We start from the raw sequence: 10,778 nt of genomic DNA, 5'->3' as shown, positions 1-10,778 counted from the left end.
TTAAGTTGTTGAGCAAGTTGCCCAAGCTGTGTTTCTATATTGTGGATAGATGCTTGCTGGTTCCTGAGCATGGTTCTTGTTTCTTGGATAGCAGCATCATGATCACTATGCCTTTTTTTTGAAGCAGCTACAAATTTAGTGAGCATATCTTCCAAGCTTGGCTTCCTTTCTTGCACCGGCTCCTCCTTTTGGTACAATCCTCTCCCTTTTTGTCTGTACTTCTCCTCCTTGGCTTTCTTGTACTCTTCGTAAGGAAGCCACTCTTTCTTTTGTTTGCGCCAATCTTCATCATATCGGTCTCCACTCGAGTAACACGCTTGAGCCTTCTTGTTGCCATTCTCATCCAAATCGCAGTCTCTAGTGAGGTGAGGCCCATTGCAGTTTTCACAACCCACCCGAATAGCATGGATCGTTTGATCCATTTTATCCATTCGCCTATCCATGGTTTTTAGCATAGCCATGACCGCGGATAAGTCTTCAGTAGCAGCATAAGCGGCTCCCCTAGTGACATCATGTCTAGGGTTATGGTATTCTCTAGAGTGTTTAGAGAATTCTTCAATCAATTCTTTAATCACCGGGGGCGACTTCTTTGTAAGTGGGCCTTGCGAGTCTAGCAACTGCCTGGTTGTGACATTGACTCCATCATAGAAGATGGAGACTTCTTGCTGGCTGTTTAGATCATGGTGTGGGCAATTTCTTAGCAGACTCTTGTACCTCTCCCATGCTTCATATAGCGATTCTCCAGCTTGTTGTTCAAAGTTTGCAATGGCCTTCTTCAGCTTTGCTATCTTAGAAGGTGGGAAAAAGTGATCAATGAATTCTTCCTTCATCTTGGCCCAAGTAGTGACTGATCCGGGGGGAAGTGACTTGAGCCAGTCTTTAGCAGCACCCTTGAAGGTTACCGGAAGCATACGAAGTAGTTGAGTCTCGTGGGTTACATTTGGAATATTGAAGTAATCAGCTACATCATTGACTTCATCCAAATGCTTGTAGGCATCTTCATGATCTTTCCCATAAAAATGTATTTCTTTGAGTGAAGCTAGGATATGACCCTTTAGCTCAAAGGTAGCAGTCGCGGGAATTGCGGGTTGCACAAGTCCCGGGCCATTGTCGTCACGCATCCTCTTCTTCTATTCTCCCATGGGGATTTCATCAATGTTAGCCATTGTGAAAGCTAACTCTTCCTCGGACTTGGATTCATGCTCGTACGTTGCCTCCTCTTCTTCCTCGGTCTCGTACCCGATATCTTCTTGAATTGGTTCCTCGATTATCAAAGAGGCGCTAGATGCTCCTGATTTACTACTCTTCTTTTTCCCAAAAACGGTCTTCAAGTTGGACAAAGGTGACTTCTTTGGTGTACTTGAACTCTCCACGTCCTTTCCTTTGTTCCTTTTCAATGCGGATTCGGGATCTTCAAACGGGGGTACCAGTGGTGTGTTTGATCCTCTGGTCATGAAAGTCATGAAATAAATAGAATAAAAGCGTAAAAAGAACAAAAAAAAAGGTACTAAAAAAAATTAAAATTTACTGCTAAATAAACTGCTACTCGCCGAGTAGGTGCGATTGCACTCGGCGAGTATCAGTGATATTTTGAAAAAATTCTAAATTTAATACTAAAGTAAAACAGATGCTAAAACCTAATTACTAATTACTAAATTGCAATAAATGAACTCTATGCAAGTAAACTCACACAAAGGATCGAAAAAATTAGGAATTAGATTAATTATTTAGAACCGTTCCCCGGCAACGGCGCCAAAAACTTGATGTGTGTGAAACAAACTAGTTTTAATCCTACTAACTTAGACACAAAAATAAACACACGAAAGGCAGTGTACCTATCGATTAGTAATATAGTTCAAGCAAGTAGGGTATCGAACACAGGGAACGGTAAACAATTAAAATAAATGCTAATATTATCTAAATAAAACAAGTAAAAAAAGAGTTTTCTCTAGTTTTGCAAGACTAGAAACTTAAATACTTTACTAACACGCAAACTAAGCAACTAATAGCTAAGAAAACAAAGATCAACTAAATTCAATGATTAAAAAGGCCTTCTGTTTAGGTTCGAATCATTTGTTCCCATGGATGATTTTATGGTAAATATATCGGATTAATTCTTCATTGGTTACCGACTAAAGTGATTAGATTCACATTCGCTATAGCTAATCCTTAGAAAACATATTAATTCAAGCAATGGCCAGTTGTCTAAATTAATGAATTTCCTAGTTTGTTGATTCGGGTTTAGAAAGACTTGTAATTAGCTAATCAAATTGGTGATTTAATTAACGTCTTGTTGATGGTGTATCACACAAGCTCACACATAAACTTACCTATCTTCAAGTTAATTCTAGTTTCACATTCGTTATTCCTAGACATACAACTATGTGGTCACGTAAATCATATGAAATTAGCAACTAAGAGATGTTCATACAACTTAATTACTGATTTATTAACAGAAGAATAGTTATTGTTAACACATAAGGTTCTTTAACAAGCTTAATAAAACATAATCACCAATTAAAATTAATCCTAATCAAATAATCAATCCATGCTCACAAATTCATCTACCTAAACAGAAGTTATGAGTTTTTAGCTCATGATTACAGCAAAAACAAGCTGAAAAACGAAATCAATTGGTAAAAACATAGTTCAAACAAGAGATTAGGTAAAAGTAAACTTGATTTTGACTTGATTCTCCTTAAAGTTGAATGTAGGGTTGATTCCCTTGCTTCCCACGCTCCAGCAGCACCTTTAGTCGACAATTGGCCTCCAAGGGTTCATCTATATCCTCGGGTATCGATCTGAAAGTCCCTTTATATAGATTTTTACAAAACAGGGGCTACTCGGCGAGTCTATCACTTAAAACCCGTATACGGCAAGTCAGCGCGTCCAGAATCGCGAAACTTCTGACCAACTCGGCGAGTAATCGACCCTACTCGCCGAGTACGTTTCGAATCAGCATTTTCTCAAAACACGAAAGTCGTCTGAAATTGTGTCTACTTTTCAGAACATTTTGAATCTAGTCAATCGAAGTTACGGTTCATGAGATATGGACAAAACACTGATGATGGGTCAAGCTGTCCAACAACATCCTTCTTTCTTCAAAATCCAAGATCCAAGCTTCCAACAGCTAGTTCCGCTTCATTTTCCTTTCGAGCATGTCTTTGTTGCTGAAAATGAAATATTTAATCTAATTAAGCACCTTTTGTTCATTAAATGAGACAAAATCAACATAAAGTATTAAGATCATGCATGAATTTTATAACTAAATATGCCCATATCACCGCCTCATCGAAAGCTCTTAACCATTCTCTATCATCACCAGTTAAACCCAATACCTCACATGTGTCACGAAAAGAAGAATATGTTGTCCCATGAATAGTTTTGATATCACTGAATGACCTACATCCTTTTTGATGGGAAAGTAAAATTCGTAAGTAAAACAACTCTCCTGCAGTTGGGTGCACATATGCAAGTTTGCCAATAGTTGTGTTGGTTCTTTTAGTTGTAATGGCTCTATGAATCCAGGCTTTAGCAGTAGTGTCCCATCGGTATATGCTCGGATAATCAGTATATGTAAGGTTAACACCTCGTGTATCCGCTTGATTATTACGGAACCATTCCGTCAATGTTGTTACACCAAAGGTTGGAATATCAATTATTGTATCAAGCCTTGCGTTTTCCTTGAAAATAGTAGTTTGCATACCTTCTAGGTGAACTGCTAAAACTTGAACTGCCGGATGACGTTCGTGAATAGGAAAATTTAAGATCCTCCATGATGCTTCATGTGGGCATATATATATCGACCATCCAAAAATTCTTTGATTTCATTAACAGCATTAGATGTAGTAGAGGAGGAGGTAGCACAATCAATTTCTGATCTTTGAAGAGTGAACCGAACACGATCTACACCTTTTGAAATGTACTTGAATAGGTACTTAATCATCATATTCCAACCACAGTACTCGAAATTTATGTGAGCATCAAAACGGCTAAATAGACGCTTGTTGTATAAAACCACATATCTGTTATCAATCGTGATGCCATTCCCTAACGTATGATAAGCTCCTTGTCGTCTTCTATAGCGAACATAACTGTTTTCATCGAAAGTTGTTGATGATACAAACGGTCTCGGAAAATGTTTGGTGCACTTCATATCTTGCATGCAAGGAGCGCGTACATTCAACAAACCACATGGACCATGCAGCATACATGTAGTAACCGTTCTATACAATGCGGGTTCAGATGCGAAGTCCGGCAACTCAGCAGTTATATATTTATCTACATCTTCAACATCCCGTATTTTAAATGGTGAAGTAACCCACAAGAGTGTATGACAATGAGGCAATCCTCTTTTCTGAAATTCAATGGTGTATAGATCTACATATAAGACAAAAAACATTAATATTTCATAAGACATCAGGGACATTGAAAAGTAAATACAAAGAAGATATAATTACAAACAGAAAAAAGCAAATGAACTCACATGCATCTACCTCACCAAAAGTTTTGTCCTCTTTAAGAAAAGTAATGAAAGCGTGCACTTTAATATGGAAAATGCGAGCAATAATATCTGGCCTATCTTGGATATCACTTTGACCGACAACATCCATATACCTCCTATATTCCGACCATCTTACATTGCAAGTAAAGGTAATAAAGTATTGAGGTTTACCATGAACCCTACATATAGCCAATGCGTCTTGGTAATGTTTATACATATACCTTGGTCCACCAACAAACGAAGTAGGAAGAAAAATCCGTTTACCAATAACACGACCATCTGTATCCCCTTTCGATAAAGCATCATAAAAACCACTGATGTACTCTGAACGTAGCTGTTGCTGATTATGATGTATGTAGTCGACTCTTGATTGTTCAATACAGATATATGCATCAACCAAATATTGTTGAAAAAGTCTTCCGACACGTAGAATTAGAGAATAAACAGCACGTCGATCGTGAATTTGGTAGCTATAATACATATTATTCGTTAAATTCCTATCCTCTGACGTATAATGACCACGAAGATATAACCCAGGTGACCATCCGTCTTCGCCATGAGGAAACAATAATGGATATTGCAAAGGCATGTAGCTAGGATGTAGTTTACTGACCTGTTGAACTCTTCCGGATTTAGAATACACAACAATATCATAAGCAACACCACATGTATCATCACTATAAACTATACAACCCAAACTACCAGGAATTGGTGGACCGTATCTTCTATCAGGCACATTATTAAACAGACGAACACCATATGAATCCAACCTCATTGTTTGAGCCATTTCTCTCGCCGTTTTGAAGGTACGCACATACTCGTTATGTGTATCCAACATACGATTCAAAGTAGCAACAACCTCTTCTGATAAGACCACATTATTTTCACCACGGAAAGAATGTAGCCTATTAGAAAGCTCGTTATCAGTGTCATACATGTACATCTGTAAAAATCGGGGTTGTTTATCATTTTGCGGAAAGAACGAACCAATCCAATGAAATATCTGGCCGGAAACCTTGAACACATAAGGTCCACGACCTTTATTGATCTCATCATCCACTTTTGCACCAAAGGAGGTCATGGAAAACATAGAATTATATGCCCGTATGTTTCGCATAAAGTGGTCATCTTCAAAAAATTCACAAAGTACATCAGGTGGAGGAACAGGGGGCGGGAGAACAACAACACCTGATTTACAACACTTAGTATAACATGGATGATCAACCCGAGATAAGTACAATACCCTTTCATAATACCAAAAAAACGCACCACAAAACTCACATATACAACAACAGTCACCGCAGTCATAATACATAGGCAATATAGAAGCATCTACAAGAAGCAACTTCCTACGTGATCGGCAAGAACCTGATGCACCATAAGTGGATTCCCCCCCTACGCTTACTAGGAAACATTGTATGAAAAACAATAGACACAACGAACACAACAGAAACCCAACATTCGACACAACAGAAATCCAACAACCGGAAAACAACTAACTTAAAAGTGAAATCGACAAATGCTTCGAAGAACAACAACAAGTATATACAATCACCTATGACAGAAAAATATTCCCACTTACCCACCTCTGTAATCGAAAATATACAATCACATATCACAGAAAAAATATTCCCACTTACTCACCTTTGTAATCGAAAATACACAAAATCAATAGTTCGAGACTAATGTCTGTTCCAGCGTACTCATGTCCCCCAAATCCTTAGAATGAAAGAAGAAGAACATAAGGAATAAGAAATTAAGAGGGACACAAAGCAAAACTTAAATAATGATGAAGTAACCGGTGACATAGACACATAATGGAGACGACGTCTGTCTGATTAACGGAGGAAAAATATAGAAATGTCAAAATATTATGATGACCTAAGATGTATGTAGGAAAAAAGGATACGGGGATACGGTGCCAATTTTAACAATTAAAAACTCATGAGGAGTCAACGTGTTAAACAGAAAAGTTAATTTGGCCATACTTGAAAAATGGGAAAAAAACACTGTTCACAGCTGCCTTAAGAATTAATATAGTATATAATTGGAGGAAATAATGTTCTCATAATTATAACATAGTGTTAAGAGGAGAGAGATATAGAAAGATATATATGTGCAACCAATGAGAGGAAAAGAAGATTCTCGTTGCAATATATTATCACTATAACATCTTTTAACATAACACTAAATAACATGAAAGGGGAGCGGTGTTCCTCATGTTATAACGTCGTTATTTGATGCCACATAAGCATAACGTCACATTCGCTCATATTGCCCAGTGCGTGCACTCTAAGCAAAAATGAGAAAGAGGATAATTTATGAATAAAAGAAAAAAAATAAAATAAAGGACCGTTGTTGTAACTTTTATATTTAAGAAACATATAATATCACTAGTCAAATATCAATTATCAAATTTGAACAAAACAACACCAAAATAAATAAATATTTTTTAAATAACTATCTTTTGTTTCAAGTCAAATATATAATCAATAGAAAACATAATTCAGTGGAGTTTTAAATATTGTGTTATAATATCTGGCGACGAATCATATTACGATATCCCTCTGTTAATCGTTTTGAAAAAAACAACTAATTTAATTTAAGAACTCGTATGAAACTAAATTAACATTACAAATTTTGTTAACATTTAAATACTCCAACATTATAAATTATATATTAAGAAATATATAAAAGTGTTGTGTAGTTTGAATCTTAATTTTTGCAAAATTAAATTAGTTAATATTTTAATTTGAAGTATATTTGTTATTGGGATATATATATATATATATATATATATATATATATATATATATATATATATATATATATATATATATATATATATATATATATATATATATATATATATATATATATATTAGTGGTGGACCCGCGCAAAGCTACAGGGGCGCATAATTTCTTTCGGCGATATGTTTCATTTACAAAAATATTATGTCCAAAAGAAAATACATGTCGAAGACAAATAGAATCCAACTTTGATTTTAGTAGTTGTAGGGAAAATGTTTCATTAGTGTATAATTCCTTAATATACATGTCTACAAATGAATTTTTATACCAAAAAATCTAATAGGAATTGAAACATAAACCTTTTATTTGGTGTGATTCTCAGTTCTTCCAAATCTATTATTTTTTATTTTCGGTTATTTTCTGGTTAGTAATTAAAACCGAGTAGGGGTATCTTGATTCTCCAAATTCATCGCTTTCGGTTATCAATTATTTCGGTCCGAGGGCGGTTTCAGAACTGAACATACGTCTAGAAATTTATTTGCATTTTGTTGTTAATTATCAAAATAATAAAAAAAAAACAATTGTGTCGTACAACTTTTAACATTTTTATTCAAATATTAATTATATTTGACAATTGTGAAGTAATCATATTTGTTAATTGTTGTAACATCCTAAAAATTCAAGCCAATTTAAAACTTTTTAAAACATTTAAAACCATTAAGTTATTAAAGTTTGTTTTCAAAATAGTTTAATTATCAGAGTATTTCCAGAATCAAATCATAAAATCATGAGATATGAGGATCTATACAATCACGTCTTCGTCTTCCCGCGATCATCAGAAGTACCTGAAACATAATCAACAACTGTAAGCCCGGAGCTTTGTGATTTTCCCCCAAAGTACCAACGCCATACAAATATAACCATATCATATAACAAATACAAAACAACATGCATAATGAGCCTTCAGCCTGATTGGACCGCCTCGCATGGCCTACAACCTATCTGGAGCGCTCCCGAGCCTTCGACATGACTGGACCGCCTTGCAGGGCCTACAGCCTGTCCGGGCCGCTCACCGGGTATGTTGGCCTACAACACAAAGCAGGACCACCTCAACCCAACCCCCAATCAAACAAACATGTGCACATAAATATCATACACTAACTCATATCATATAACAGTCAAACCGATCTTTACAGATCACTAATCATAGCAACATCCCAATAACCGGGATACAAACCTAACCGGTCACTAACATAGCATCATCCTATAACCAGGACACTGACCTAACCATGTCACTAAGCATAAGCATATCACCATCCTAACTACTAGGATGTAATCGTCAAACATATCATGCTATAATCTGAATACAAATTCATAAAGGGCCGACCTTGGTGCCTTAGACCCTATTGATATAGTGAGGATAACTCACCTGACACTGCTGAAGTCCCGCGGATGAAACTCCAGCTACTAGTTAACAGGTTTCCGAACTGCCAACATCAAACAATACCCAATTAATAATCGGGTTCCAAGCCCAAGGTCCATCTCACACTCCAAGGACCCAAAAGTCATGTAATGGGCCAAATCCCAACATATGGCCCAAATTTCCAAATTGGGCCCATACCTCTACATGGTCTTTCCTTAAGGCCCATTCAATTATACTAGTCCAAACTCTTGGTATTATCATGGCCCAATATCACATAATCATAAAGGTCCAGTTATGGCCCATCTATGGCTTAGTTTTCTAAATTGGGCACAAGTCCTTCACATGGGCCTTATCCTAAGGCCCATCTAATTATTTTAGTCTATTTACTTATTCTTGGAAAGCCCATAATAGTCCAATCACTAACACCCAATAGATAGGCCCAACTCAAGGCCCAAGTGAACTTAGGGTTTTCACATGAAATGACAATTAGGGTTAAGTGTTCCTACTTAACTCATTAAGGAATTAATCCATTAAGTCCATTATTGTCTTAGATTTATTTTCCAATGATTTTAATTTAATATTTCAAGTTTATTAATTAACTCTGATGCGGTCCCGATAAACCTCAAAATTAGGGTTTCATGGCATTAGGAGTTTCCAAACCCTAATTAGGGTTTCTAATCCAACACTAGCCCATTAACAAAATGGTTGAGATTTTAGGCCAATTAGGGCTTCATTGGGACCACTAGGGTCTCATTGGGCCCATTTGACCAAACATCCCAAACGAGTCCCAAAATGCAAAGGAGGCAAACTGCCACCCAACACGGCGACCGGTAGCGGTAGCCACCACCCTACGGTGGTGGTTTGAGTTTTAATTTCATTATTCTTATCTCTAATTACATGCTACAAGGCTTTAATCAAGAAAGTAACACACACACAAATTAATAATCACACACACACAACCACCCTTGTGGCGGCCGGTGGTGGTATACGGCGACAGCCACCACCTCACGGTGGTTCTTGGTTTTCCAGCCAAACAAACTACACACACAACACACACTATAGCAGAAACAAACACCTACACATTTTCTTTCTTGCAAACAGATCCAACCACCCTCCTGGTGGCGGTTGGCGATGACATTCATCGGAAATAGCGAATGATAGCGACTTTGATGGTGGCAGCCACCATGGCCGACCGCCATGGTGGTTTTTCGTGACTCTATATCGACAGAATCCATAACAACAACATTCCTCTTGCAAGCCACAAACACAGCCACCATTTCACGGTGGCATGTGGCAGGCGGCAACTAGAGGACATTGAATGAGACAGCCGCTCAGAACGGTGGTCTTCATCGGCTTCGTACGACGTGAAATAGCATCCAAAACACAGCCACCCCCGCAGTGACTCATGGCACTTGGAGGGAAGAAACGATGAAGCAGCCTCCTTAGTTGGTGGTTCAAGCGGCGGCGGCTGAGAGGAGTTCTCATGAGCAACGACGACTACAATGCAAGCAAGATTGATTTCCCGATGCTAGGATGGACAGGATGTGGTTGCTCCGGTGGTTGGGGCTTCGACCCATCGGAGAGACAAGAGAGAGTTGGGGTGGTGATGGTGGCTAGAGGGATAGTGGCATAAGGTGGCGGCTAGAGCTTACACCATTAGGGTTAGGGTTACCGGTTGTAACTGTTATATACCCACTTCACAAAACTTTGCCTCATAATACCATATTTGGTCCCCCCTTCTTCCTTTTCTTTCAAAATGAATCCAAACGTTACTAAAAGCCCCCTCCATGACAGATTCTTCTCAAATTAAGTCCACATTTACTCTTTAACCCCTGTTTCCACAAATTCTTTCCATAGTGAGTCCGAAAGTTACCAATTACACCCTTCCTTCTACAACCCTCTTCAAAATAAATCCTAAAATTACACTTTAACCCCCACAACTCTAAATCATGACATTTGGCTATAAAATAATAATAAATTTACATTTTAGGGTTCCAGATTTATTATTTACTTATTTTATTTTAAATGGGATGTTACAATTGTAAAGTAGGTAATGTTCTATGAAAACAAAATAACCAAATGCAAGATTGGTTTGTTCGA

General features: G+C 37.4%; 1 protein-coding gene and 1 non-coding gene across 2 annotated transcripts; one reads left to right on the top strand and one right to left on the bottom strand.

Moving 5' to 3' along the window:
- Window positions 1-675: 675 nt before the first annotated feature.
- Window positions 676-782, top strand: LOC145044541 (small nucleolar RNA R71). Its single transcript, XR_013681491.1, has one exon. It is a non-coding gene; the product is annotated as a small nucleolar RNA R71 (small nucleolar RNA).
- Window positions 783-3,763: 2,981 nt separating this feature from the next.
- LOC145044271 (uncharacterized) lies at window positions 3,764-9,955 on the bottom strand. Its single transcript, XM_078993151.1, has 5 exons — window positions 9,778-9,955; window positions 9,636-9,716; window positions 4,726-5,908; window positions 4,487-4,635; window positions 3,764-4,380 (listed from the first exon to the last, which is right to left on the bottom strand). Exons 1-5 carry the CDS (start codon window positions 9,953-9,955, stop codon window positions 3,764-3,766), a joined length of 2,208 nt encoding a protein of 735 aa, XP_078849277.1.
- Between the last annotated feature and the right edge of the window lie 823 nt (window positions 9,956-10,778).

This window comes from Lactuca saligna, chromosome 4, assembly GCF_052625555.1.
Source record: "Lactuca saligna cultivar CGN05327 chromosome 4, ASM5262555v1, whole genome shotgun sequence".
Lineage (NCBI taxonomy): Eukaryota > Viridiplantae > Streptophyta > Magnoliopsida > Asterales > Asteraceae > Lactuca > Lactuca saligna.
The sequence above is the reverse complement of the archived record's forward strand: the minus strand, read 5'-3'. Positions and strand labels throughout refer to the sequence as shown.